Genomic DNA, 13,070 nt, shown 5'->3' on the forward strand with positions numbered 1-13,070 from the left:
ACCGAAAACTTCAGTACTATTAGTATTCTAAATCGCCCGAAACGCAACTGCGTAGCACAATTTTTTAGGGGAATTTTATTTGTCAGTTGGGGGTTTTGCCTCAGTACTCTCAGATATTCGGTTAGCGGAGTTGTTAATCCCGGTAGGTCCAGAATCCGACGCTGGGGCAGAATCTTACTACTGCTGTTGCTGTTGCTTGTTGTACTGACGTCGAGCAGGGAATGGGTTACTACCGTCCGCCCGGCGTAGAACTTCCGCGTACGAGAGATCCAGTTTCTGTAGTTTGTGCAGATGCTGAGATGCTGTCGACGGTCGGAACTCAACCGCATCATCACCGAGCGCATTATCCACTAGATCCGCGAAACGATTGCGAAGTCCTGAGGCGTTCCGTTTCTTCTCGTTCGACCGTCGGACCTTGGAGGATGGTGTCGGCTGGGTCGCGTTGGCACCGTCAGGTGATGCGGTGGGCGCATTGTAACTGCCCGGTGCAACCTGCCCCGGTTTGTTTATGGCCCGGTTGTAGACGGTCATCGAGTTACCGTTCCATTCGCCCGGTGCAACGATGGCACCGTCCCGTTCCGGGTTCCACGGTCTGAAGGAGGGACGGTTCTTGCGTGCGCTGCCGGTACGTGGTGGTGTTTGCGGTGTGGTCGGTTGATTACCATCCCGCCGATGACTTCGGCGGCGTGACTTGCGCTTGCTCACCGTGACAGCGATGTAGTCTAGCTGGTACGTTGGTGCATATCCATCGGCAGGCTTCTGTTGCTGTTGCTGATGTTGCTGCTGAGTCTGCAGTTGTTGCCGCTGGTTCGGCTCCGTGCCGAGGTTAGACTCCAGTGGCTTCGGTTCCTCCTCACCGTACCGACAGGCAGCCTTCGCTTGACGCGCGATACGGCGACGTTCTGACTTAGTGATGCATTCGGACATGGCGAACGATTGTTCACTGACGGCCGACGATGAGATGAAGCTGACCGTCTCATCGTCATCCTCATCCTCCTCCTCGATACCGAACGCACCCGGTGGTTCCTCGGTCGCCGGTGTTACCGGCGGTACCGGATTGGTTGTGTCTCTGCCCGCCACTATCGCACCGACCGGCTTCGTATCGTCCAGCAGCGGCAACTGATCACCCTCGTCCCGATTTTCGGCCGCCTTCCGCAACACACTGAATATCTCCCGGAACAGCTCGCGATGCGCTGGGCTGAACCGGAACCGCGAATCGATTGCACTCTCATCCTCGTAGATACTGAACCGCCAGTCCTTGCCGTCCGCAATCGTGCACAGGAAGTTGCGCGGACTTTCGTCCGTCTGCGTCGCCTTGTTGCTGACCTCGTCCGAGTAGCCCGAGCTGGCCGTTTCCGTTTCGGAACACTCGGTGGCAGCTACGGCCACTGCCGTCCGGATGCTCTGCTCGCTCGGATGGCGCTCCTGCGGGTGTGGATTCTCACCGCTCACGATGGCTGGATTGAACTGCATCATGTAGCGCGGACCCTGTTCACCATCGACCGAATCACCGAGCAGCTGCTGTGGTTGACAGCTGTCAACGGGCGTATTGTTACCGGAGCCCATTGCCGCTGCTGTGGATGTGCCGGCTGCTGTTGTCGTTGCCTTGCGTACGATCGGTTGACGGTGGACCTCGAGCAGTGCCTCATACTTCTCTACCAGCTCGCGGTAGGGATTGGTCGGACCGGCACACTCACTTGCGGAAAGGTCCAAGCTATCCGGTTCCGTCGGATTTATCTGCGAACATAGAGTAGGAAGGATAGTTAAGCATGATGAACTCGTGAATTTAACGTCTTTCTCACGATTTGTTTGTTTCTGCAGAGCTCTATCGAACATTCCAAGTAATAAGTTTTAATTTTGAATGTAATTTTACAATCTTTTGCTCAACTTCCTCTCTCTCTCTCTCACACACACTCTTTTGTATCTTTCTCTTTCTATCTCTTTCTCTGTTTTGTTTATTCTTACAAAATAATAATCACCATCTAATAAGTACAGATATTGGCTTAGTATTAGTAGACGCTAAAAGTTTAAGTGAGCGTAGTTACAGTACTTATCAAACGTAAAAAAATAATTAGCCAACAAAATACATACATACATACATACATACAAAATAATTTTATACAATAAAACATACTTATCTAGCAGAATCAACAGGAACAAAGAGTGGATTAAAGCATTTACGGTCTAAAGACTAGCAAAGCAATCCACGTACGTGAAATAATTAGAAAACATATTAACTTAGAGTTCAACCTCGGTGGATTGTTTTGCGCCCGTAGAGCCGAAAAAGGGGGAATTAATTTGTTAAATACAATTTGACTTCCGGAAGCATCCTTGTTTAACGGTCATTATTGTCTTTAAATTAAAATTAAATTACTGATGCCCTCTGCCGGTGGCTTACGATCTGCTTTGTACAGTGGTGGAATATTCATCCGTAGTAAACCCGTAACCTTGAACATTGCCTTGCCTTTGACCGGAGCCATTACACTACCGGTGCAACGTGTCTAAGTGCAACTGAGCAATGGAATATGTAATGGCCCTAAAAAAAAGTTCCGTTCTGTTTGTGATTTTTTTAACCAATCTGCCTCTTTTTCCCCCGCACTACACTGCTAGAGACAGTTGAGCTGCTCGTACGTTGGCAGGCTTATCAGCTGATGTATGAGCAGCGCTGGCCGGTACATATAATTAAGCATCCGCTTTAGGATGGTGAACTTGCGGACAACGAGCAACCAGAGTTCGATCAAAAGTCTAACGATATTAACGGGCAGCTCATGCAGATATTTAGATGAGTGTGCACATATTGAGCAAGTTTTCGCCTAGAAAAAAAGAGAAACGAAGAAGAAGAAGAGGAAGAAACGAAAAGAAAGAAAGAATGAAAGAAATAAGGATATAAGGATGGCAAACAAAACAAAAACAAAACAAAACAACCGAAAACGAAATACAAAACAAAGAAACAACAACATAAGTCAATTTGATGAACGAATCGGGGTTTTTTTCCGAATCTGGACCCTATTGGAGTAAGCTCCAGAAGGCAATGACCACCATGTCAAGAGTCCTAATGATCGAGCCTCGTAGTTGTGTGTGTATGTCTACGTTCTGGAAATCATGCAGCTAAGTCTACGCGGTGCGGTGTAGAATATGCATATAGAAGATGTGTAGTAGTGCAAGAAGTTAGTAAGAGTTTCGGCTAGTAGTACGACTGGCGATTATTATTTTACAGATATACGAAAGGTTATTTCTTATAGGTATTAGTACCGAACATTTTAGGGTAGCTCAACAATTGTACAACTATGATACAAGCTAACTGTATATATGTAGGAACAAACAGAGTGAGAGAAAAAGAGAGAGAGAGAAAGAGAGGTAAAAGAGAGGTTTCTGTAAATAAATTGTGTTATCAGTATTCATCGTCCGACCTCATTTGGTGTCGTAACTGCTACCTCAGATGTGACAATGTAAGACAGAGTATAGATGTAGCAAAAGAGCAAGATATTGGCGGATCAATGCTAGGTCTAGGATGCGTCTAGAGAGAGCTGAAATGGATACAAAAGTAGTGAGCCTCCCCCCGTGGTACGGTACCTGCAACGTGACAGATGACCGGTACACCTTCGGGAAGTCCACGTTGTGGATCATCTCCATCAGGCTGGCGTCATCGTCCTCGGTCCCGGTGATGATCGAATCGTTGTCTGGCTGTTCGCTCAGGTCCCGCAAACATCGGGTACATACCTTCCCGCCTTGTCTGCAATGGAAATGGGATCTAAGTACTCGGTTCACAATAATCTATGCCGGTCCGCTACCTTAACTCCTCCAACATGGATGGGCCATCATGTACCGATTTGAGGTCGGACGAGCGGTTCAACAACTTCGTGTGAAGTGCCGTATTTTCCTGTACAATCGCCGCCAGCTGCTCCTCCAATTCGCCCACCTTGCCCTGCTCAGACAGTAGACATTTTTGCGTACGTTGCAGCTCCTGCATAATATGCATCACCTCCTCATTATCTTCGCTCAGCGTGTGCTCCTCCGTACCAGTACCACCATCACCAGCGTCCAGATTATCCTCGACCTCCTGGGACGGTAGAGTGGTTGCTCCACTATTGCTCACCGTTGCAGAGGACGTTGCTTTGACTTGTTGACACTGCAAAGCGTAAGGGATATTTCTTGTGTTAAGATGCAGACATGCAGCCAAGAGGTGAAACTCACGGGTTCGTCTATCTGTCGACTGGTGCTTTCGCCCTCTGGTGGAGAAACAACAGGTATGGCGTCTTTCGATGGATGGCTGGTTTGGCTGTTGAGCTTAATAATTGGCAGACCCGATGGTGGTTGTTGCTGCTGCTGCTGATGCTGCTGCTGACTAACCAATCGTTCCGTTATTTTGGTCCTACGATCCGCTTCCACCTGCCGCCGAGCATCCTCGAGCGATCGGGTTAGCTCTTCTACTTTGGTTTCTAAGCTCTCAATATTAGTACACAGCCTGCAAACGGTACGAGAAAGGCGATGATGGCGTTTGTTCGGCAGGCAAGGGGCAACTCCGGCCAGTTAGGACAAACTCACTGTTTGACATGCTTCTTCTCGGCCTGATACTCGAGCGCAAGCTTATACTTATCCCGCTCTAGATCCTGGATGCTCACTTCTAGCTGCTCGTAGATCTTCATCCGCGAGTCGTTTACCTCGCGTAGGGCTGCATTCTGTTTTGTTAAGTACTGGAAACGTGCAACAGACGGACATTATGGTTTGAACCTGAATATCCTAGGCTGCTTCAATTACGCCTACTCACCTCTATTTCCAGAACATTATCGTCAATAATGTTTTGGTGGTGTTTTAGCGTTGCCTCGAGCTCTTTATTACGTTCCAGTAGCGTTTTCCCTAGCTCAGCTGCCAGTTGCAAATCTGCCGGAAGGATTGGGATGGTCAATATTTGGCGGTAAGAATAATAAATAAAGTTTAAGGTAAATAAATTCGCATCAGTTATGCACTATTTTGTATCTAGCGCAGATGAAGAGTTAAGATAAAGCCATGCTAGTTGATAGAGGTGCCTTATGTTGAGGTAAAATGGTAAACTACGCAAAGGACCAATGGGCCATATTTTTTAGTCGCGAAAACTTGATGTCTGATGTTAATTTATTCGGAACACCTCGGTCCCCTCAGACTGCAAGCAAAGCAACCCCTCCCCCTATGTACCATCTGTCTCGGGTGCAATGTGCAATATGGCTTGGTGCAATGGTATATGTGATAGTCCCTGAACAGACGCAAACACACACTCGCTCACTCATTCTCTCTCTCTCTCTCTCTCTCTCACACACACACACACACACACACACACACTTCAAGACCATCTCAAAGTACGCATATGTATCGATTCTATCTACGGTGCAATGTTTTATCGAACGATAAAAGAAAAAAACCGTGGATTACGCTAAGATCGCTAAGAGCCAAAAATAATCGTAATTAGAATGCATGATGTGGACGCGAGCAAGCAACAGCCGAAAAACAAAAATCGCAACCAAGCAAAAAATGGTAAAACCTGCCCAAGAAGGTGATATAAAATACAACAACAACAACAAATGACGACTCGTGGTAAGAGGATGCTGATTACGCAGAACAAAAAAAAAAAATACAAGGACATGCAGGCGCACACAAGTGGAAGCCGAATCGGGCTTTGGGCAAAGGAGCAAACACTTACCGTCCAACATATACAGGGAGCTTTCGTCGACGAGATGCTTATCGAGCAAGTCGCTCCCTAGGCCGCTCATAATGTTGCCTTTAGTTTCACCCTATTTTTAGTTTAGTGTTTGGCCTTTCTCCTATATCCGTGGAACCAGGAGAAAGAACTCTAGCAAAATCCCTCGCCCGGACAGGATGTGTATGTGTGTGTGTGTGCGTGTGTGTGTTTTTCCCCCGGTGTTGGAAAACCACTGAATATTAGAAATCAAAACCGCCAGGAAGGTTCACGAGTATCTGGTGTCCTAGCGCCGAAGAGTCTGAGCCTCGAAGATTCGGTCTATGCTGAAGATTGGAGGTTGAGATGTCCAAACCAAGATACGTCCGTTCGCCAAAGGATATGTTGTGGTGCGAAAGGAAGGAAGGCAAGAAGAAGGAGGATATTTTACACCTTTGCGATTGCGGATTTAGACGAGAGCTATCCGTCTGACAGATTATTTGTAAATTTTCATTGAGGACTTGGTTGGAAGTACTTAAAAATCCTTGAAACAACAACCATTCGCCGGTGATGTTTTAGAGTTCGTTTTTTTTTAAATGGGTGGAGTATAAAAAAAAGGCCACTCACACAGACACACACACACGCGCGCGCGCAGTCGCATACTCACACACAAGAGCTGCAAGGATGAACCGAGCAGAAGGTTCACACTGCAGAGCTGGTCCTCTGGCTCCAGGTCACAGACTCTGGATGATGGCTCCCTCCGGGAAAACCTGGTTGGTTGTAGTGTTGATGGACGTAGTATTTTCAGTAAGCCACCTCTTCACACCAAAACACAGAATCATGAATAAAACACACTTTACTGGTAGCTTGGTCGCTCCCGCAGCACGTTATTATCTCGCCCGTATTGACCGCGTACGGATGGCACACTGAGTCGAGCAAATAAACGACGGTGCGAACTCTACAACGTATGTATGAGACTGGCAAGTGTTTGGGCAGAGTACCGTACAACAGTACCACACAATATATTCCGGGTCGGAGCGCATGTGTGTTTGTGTGCGTGTGGCGCGTGCCACGCATGCCTAATGGAAGCCCATGCATGCCTTTTAACTCTGCGAGGGCCCCTTTTTTAACCGTGCGACAAATGATACGCGGACAGATGATAGAGGGAACCGCAGAGGGATGCCTAGGGAAAGCAATGCGCACATATATTCATATATTCATACTGTGTGAACAAACAATTGTATTTAGAGCTGTCAAATATTGTATATTGTAGTCTCTTCAAGTAGTTGAAGTTGAAGAAGTTAAAGCTCCTTCCCAAACTAACGTCAAACACTATTAGACATAAATCGATTAATTTTGGATTAATAAGCCGTAGCTTATTAATAAGCTTTAATTAGCCACACACACACACACACAAACACACACACACACACACACACACACACACACACACACACACACACACACACACACACACACACACACACACACACACACACACACACACACACACACACACACACACACACACACACACACACACACACACTGAAAGGTTAGTCTCTTCGGGCTTTGCTATAATGCGGCAAACCGTGCATCGATTGCATCGATTTCGTTATCATCTCATACGGATAAGTGTCGCCTAAACGTTCTCAGCCGTCATCTGCTCTCTCGTGACCCGGCTTGGCAACTGCAGAAATAATCATACTTTTATCTCGCTTTCTCTCTGCCTCTTTCTCTCTCGTTCTTTTTTTCCCTTCCAATCATCTTAACGCTATCAAACGTCCCAGTTTTGCGTAGACTGCGAGGCTTAACGCCATGTATACACATTTTTTGCCTGTGGTTCAGTATTTCCGCTTGCCCTTTCGTTTATCGTCATGCGTCTGATCCACCGTCCCTGGTTCGCTTCAACCCCCTCCCCTCCCGGTTCATCGAAGTGCCAGAAGCATTGGTATATACAACCGGCTCCATCAAGTGCTCAAGATCGGTATCTTATCACGAGGTAGGCAAGCATATCGAGGGTTTTGCACAATACCTGGTCGGCTGAATGTTGCAAATCGGATCGGTGAGCAGCAGCGTATGCGTGTGTTGCGTTCGAATCGAATCGCTGTAGGCGATTTTGCTCGTTCGAGCTCGTCCGATCACCGTGAGATCACGAAACGTATGCGACCCAAGCATGAGTGGGCAAAGATTTGATTACTGGTGTAATTATATTGCAGTAGCAGAAGCAGCAATTGCCAATTGATTAGATGGTAGGCGATAGGCTCCTCCACCTTCTCCAAGGAGCCGAACAACAAGTAAAGGGGTGTCCAGATAATCTGGATCTCCAGTAGCTATATTTCTAACTTATCAGAGATTAGCGAAAGCAGCGACCATGATGCTGTTGGGAGACCTCCAAACATCTAATCCCCTCTCGATCAAAGGTGATTTGATGATGTCACACGCATCTACAACGTGTCGCACAGGCTTCAGGCACGCTAGATCCGAAGATGATGCCATCTATTTGACCAGTGCTGATTTCAGATGTTTGCACTTGACACATCCCATTTGCTAACGGAGGAAAGATGCCAGCGTGTCCGTAACACCCGGGATCAACACGGGATGAACAAACAGTGTAGCGTTCCAGGTGACATAACACTCGGTTGATGACATTAAACAAGAAAAGGTTTTTTTTTTATCACAATTCTGCTGGTTTCGTGATAAATTTCGCGGCACGTCACGTGATCTTTAAAGCTGATGATCGACTGCTGACCTCACGCTACATGCTATATAGCGTTATGGTAGGCAATTAGGAAGTTGTCCGAGCAAAAAGTGTAACCTTCAACGTGTATATACACGAGGTCTGCCAAGATCTGGAGGTTAGGCCCACTTGGTTGGTATGTACAGGTGAGGGAGATATTAGGTAGGTAAGCAATACAAGGCAACCAATATTAAACGATTAGTGCTGTTGGTAGAAAACGGTAGGTCAAACTATCGTACAGCGTCGGGGTTCTTGCAACAACAAAAATAAAGAGGACAGGACAGGTTTTGACTTTCCACCAAGCAACTGAAATTATGAAACCTCTCGCCTTGAGGTGAGAGTTTTCGGGGACAGTTTTAAGAAGATAAAACCAGGTGCGTCATAATCGAGAGGAAAAACTTACCGGCAGTGTTCCATTTGCGGCAATCCTTCTTGGTGAGCAATGACCATTCGAAGCTGAGGTCAGTGTTCGATGACATGGTGATGAAGGTGATGTTGATGATGGTGGTGCAGTGTGTTGGCGATCGGCAGCAGCAGCAACAGCACCAGGACGAACATTTGCATACGTTTTCTTTCGTGCTGTTATTCTTCCACCCTCCCCTTTGTCCCCTCCTCCTCTTCCTCCTATTCCACTTTCTGCCGGTATCGTGTAGAGACTAGAGAGGTCCGTTGTCAACGCTTTCCTTCCTTGCTTTAAATCCCGTCAGGCAACACTAGTTCTTCGGGGTCTGCTTTTTTGTTGCTGGTTTTTTTTTTAACGGTTCGCTGGAGCTGCGATTCACAGATACGCTGGTGTTTCGGTAGTCCCCGTGCCGAATGCAGACATCGAACGGCATTGAAGGCGCGTGCGGTTGTTAAAGTTACGATTCGATTTCCTCAAAACTACTTATCATGGGTCGTGCTTTTTGGTACTTTTCCCTATGAAACAAGTGCAAGGAAAGAAGAGAAGAAAAAAAATAAACATGGCAATGTATCGTGTAGAGCTAGAGAGGTCGCGTTCCAGCCGTGTGTGAGCCAAATATTTCATTCAAGAAACGAAGATAGGCCAAACACAAACAAACGTTAAATACGTGTACAAATGTTCCGCAGAGTTGGACGGCATGATGAGTTTTTTGTTGTTGTTTGCCTACCACTAATCTATATTAGGTTTATAATCCGTTCCTGTCTTTCGGTCTCCGAACGCTTTCGAAGAAGTGAACGAGAGAGAGAGAGAGAGAGACCTCTACAACGTTGAATCTCAAATGATTTGCAAAACAACGTCGCCCATTTCAAGATTCATTAAGTTGTAGTCTATACAATATACTACAAAAAAGCGGATGTGATTGAACAACAAACACAACACCACATTTCAACGAAAAACCCACTGAGTGATGTGGAACTTTTATCTTCTCTTCTGCTTCCTCTTGGCTTAACGACCCTGCTAGGTCACGCCGGCCAACTAATGGCTTACCAGATAATACCACGTAGTTATGGATAGCCAAGTGCCCCCTCTCACTGCAGCGGAACCGTCCGGAACTTTTATGACTTCTTCTTTTTTTCTTTGACACTATTATAACCTCGAGGAGTGTCTTGGGTAAGGGGGGACACACAAACACACAATATCTGACTTCCCTGACTTACAGAGTTTAACACCCATATAGCAAGGGGGCTATTCAATCTCAGTCCAGAACAGAGAAGTCCAGAGAAACGGGGTCCTGATGGGATTTGATATCCCTGGCTTGGTCGTGTAAAGCTGCAACTGGCGCCTCTACCTACTACATCACCGAGCCACCCCAACGAACTGACGTTTAATCACTCATTTAAACCCGACCCGACGCAAAAGCCAATAAATCATTACCCCCTGTTTTGCTTACTATCACCACTGAGCTAACTAAAAGCTAAACTAGTTGATACTGCGCGAAATGTACTAACTAACGTGGTGAGCTACAGCACTCACTGTGTGCATGGCTGTCACTCACGCTGCGCCGACCGGGGGCGCAGAGTCACGGGTAGTTGCAGCAGTAAGAGATTGGGTGAGTGAACGGATGATGGATGGTGTCGTGTGACGCCACACGCTTTCTTGCCTCACAACGTCAGAGCGCTCGACAGAGCTACCAGCGGCTGGCCTTGAGATGAAGTAATAGTGATTCGACACTTTCCGTTTTTTGGTGTTGGACTTTTTTCTTTCTCTCGCTCGCTCTCTCTCTCTTTCTCTCTCCTTCCTTTAGTTGGGTCTGGTTCTTTGATAGATGACACGTGGAGATGGTGGTTGGTGATCGGATCATGCAGTGTTTGATAGGATAGAGATGAAACGCTCTTCTTATTCGTGTTGGTGTGTTTGACGGTTCAACAACCACCAGTATCGAATATCCGCCCACCGACTTTCTTGAGGATTCCTCCGAAAAGCTGACATGGACTTGGGAGAGTTTGGGGTCTCTTGTAGAGCATTCTTGAGAGACCTGACCAATTTCTGAGCGCAACATTTGCTAATGAATTTCACAGCTGCTCTACAGCTACCAAAGTTTGAATACTGGACAAAAGTTGTCCCAACGATCCGCCAATTCTCATTGGAGATTGTAACAACAGCCAAGAAAAGAAAAAAACGAGATTTACTGTCATAATGGCATCGACAGCATATGTTTTTCGGGTGTCGCCGGAGGCCATTTTTGGTTGTTGCCTTATTTTTTTTTTTGCTTCTCTCCACAGGCGTGAAAGTGATAGTGGTTCGTCGTGGCAAGAAGGCGCAAGCTGTGAGGTGAAACGCGTACTCGCGCCCGCGATCATTCACTTTACCTGAGCTTTCTGTGAGAAAGGTAGGCGTAATATAGCTGTGTGTGTGTGTCTGTTGGACTCTCTGTTGGGGTGGGATGGTGTGAGCAGCAAACCAACAAAATGAGCTCCAAACAGTGCTCAGCCATATTTTTTTTTTGCTTGTTGTTTCTTGTACGAACCTTTCGACAGCTCCGTTTCCTCATCATTTTCTTGCTGACCCATACAGTCCGGGTGTTTCTGTTGCTGTTGTTGTTGCTTCTCGCTATTTTTAGCTAATGTTTCTGTGCCTACTGCCTTTTTGCTTTCGAAATGCATCTGAAGCTTTCTCCCTTGCGTTCGCATTTGTCTCTCTAACACCCACCCACCTTCATCGATGCACACATAGACACCGAACACATAGGCCGATGATCCCTTGCACCTTGTGAAGTTAGCTTAAGCTTCGGCCGGAGAGCAATGTGAGAGAGCTGGAAGGAAATTCGGACTGCTGATTGCTCTGCAGGGACTTAATGCACGCGTTTAAATCACCGAACCGCACCGCACCAACACCACTCCTTCCTATTTTGCCGCCTCTCACCTCCTACACCCCTTATTTTCCGGTTGTATGCATTTCTCTCGAAACAGTGACGCTCTCGCACGGCGCTTTCGCTCTATTTCCCTATTCGCTTGCCTTGTGTGTATTTAGCTGCTGTTGCATTTCGCGTCTGGATTTGGTCCATCGCTGCATAGGAATGCAGCCCCCACCTCACCCTCCCCTCGCCCTCCTTTCCCTCTAACCACCGCCCCGCCAGTGTCTTCCCTCTATGGAAACTGATAGTTTCACGGCGGAACCAGCGGCTGTTTAGCTTGGAAAGATGTAAAGAAAAGTGACTGGCAAACTTACGGTGTAAAATCTTAGCATGCCGCTTTTGCAAAAAACCGATCGCGCAGAAGGTTAAGCCTGCACTTTAAAATATATAACTCTAATATAAACACACACACACATAAACTGACACTCAAACGACGAGACGACGAGAGCGGGCGCGCATATCACGCCCATGCACAAAACGCGTGCACACACACACACACACACACACACGAATTGGCGGAGACACTCCGCCAGGGCAGTCGTTGAGCAATGGACGGCGATTAAGACGATGACGACGGCACAATTGTCGGATGTCCTTTGTAGGGCTTTTTGCGCTTTCGTTTGCGCACTGCTGCTGTTGCTGCTGCTGCAGAAGCCCTTCAGCTTAGCTGCTTGTAAAAGTCTGTTTTTTGGCACACAGGGGTTGATGGTTGATCAGAGACTCGTTGTTTCGCTTCCCAGCGGCGATGGGCGCTCCGGAGAAAAATGGGTTTGGCCCAACGACAACCCAAACGGGGACTAGTATGGTATGGTACGGGGCAAACGCACTAAACACTAAACAACCACTAGAGCGAACAAACAGCACACGGGACCGCAGCGCTCGCTACGGACAAAATTCCTGCCCTGTCGTTGACCGTCGCTGTCCGAAATGCGTCTTGCGAGGAAAACAAAACCGCCAGAAACCGTCTCTCGTACGCACTGTGCGGCTCCAACAACGATCGGGATCAGTCAGGTGCGTCAAACTCTGGGTCTCAGAGAACTGGTTGGTTATAGTAGCTTATCCAGACTTTGGTTCGTTAGACTGCATTCGGCGCTCAGTGAGTGTTTGGTGAGTTATTGAAGTTTGAAAAATTAGAAAAAAACATATATTATTTTTGCTTAAATTAATTTCTGGATTGAAGGCAACAACAAAAAAAAATCAAAAAACTTGATAAACGTCTGAAAATGTTTCCCCCTTTCCCCCCCCCCCCTCCCCTCACTAGCACTCATTCTGGTGAGCGTTGAAGAGGATAAATGATTGGCGGATTAATACATTTTAGTAAGCGAAAACATTTTTCTTTCGACTAAAATCTGAATAGATGCCC

The 13,070-nt window shown here is 47.0% G+C and overlaps 1 protein-coding gene across 5 annotated transcripts; it reads right to left on the minus strand.

Moving 5' to 3' along the window:
* Positions 1-19: 19 nt before the first annotated feature.
* On the minus strand, positions 20-12,668 carry LOC118510515. 5 transcript variants are annotated; one of them, XM_036052458.1, is made up of 9 exons: positions 12,022-12,668; positions 8,794-9,308; positions 5,675-5,997; positions 4,769-4,881; positions 4,546-4,694; positions 4,195-4,465; positions 3,792-4,129; positions 3,574-3,733; positions 20-1,737 (listed from the first exon to the last, which is right to left on the minus strand). In XM_036052458.1, the coding sequence occupies exons 3-9, from the start codon at positions 5,742-5,744 to the stop codon at positions 178-180; spliced, it is 2,661 nt and encodes an 886-aa protein (XP_035908351.1). In that variant the 5' UTR covers positions 5,745-5,997; positions 8,794-9,308; positions 12,022-12,668; the 3' UTR covers positions 20-177. The 5 variants fall into 5 exon arrangements, with proteins under 5 accessions (XP_035908351.1, XP_035908331.1, XP_035908341.1 ...); XM_036052438.1 differs by lacking the exon at positions 5,675-5,997 and having other exon boundaries at positions 12,022-12,667; XM_036052448.1 differs by lacking the exons at positions 5,675-5,997; positions 12,022-12,668 and adding an exon at positions 11,321-11,693.
* Between the last annotated feature and the right edge of the window lie 402 nt (positions 12,669-13,070).

This window comes from Anopheles stephensi, chromosome X (genome assembly GCF_013141755.1).
Source record: "Anopheles stephensi strain Indian chromosome X, UCI_ANSTEP_V1.0, whole genome shotgun sequence".
NCBI lineage: Eukaryota > Metazoa > Arthropoda > Insecta > Diptera > Culicidae > Anopheles > Anopheles stephensi.

Coding starts and splice junctions, on each gene's coding strand:
- LOC118510515 (XM_036052438.1), bottom strand. CDS start 8,869: ATGTCATCGAACACTGACCTCAGCTTCGAATGGTCATTGCTCACCAAG. Junction 4,466..4,545: donor GAGAAGAAGCATGTCAAACA/GTGAGTTTGTCC, acceptor TACCGTTTGCAG/GCTGTGTACTAATATTGAGA. Junction 3,734..3,791: donor TCCATGTTGGAGGAGTTAAG/GTAGCGGACCGG, acceptor TTTCCATTGCAG/ACAAGGCGGGAAGGTATGTA.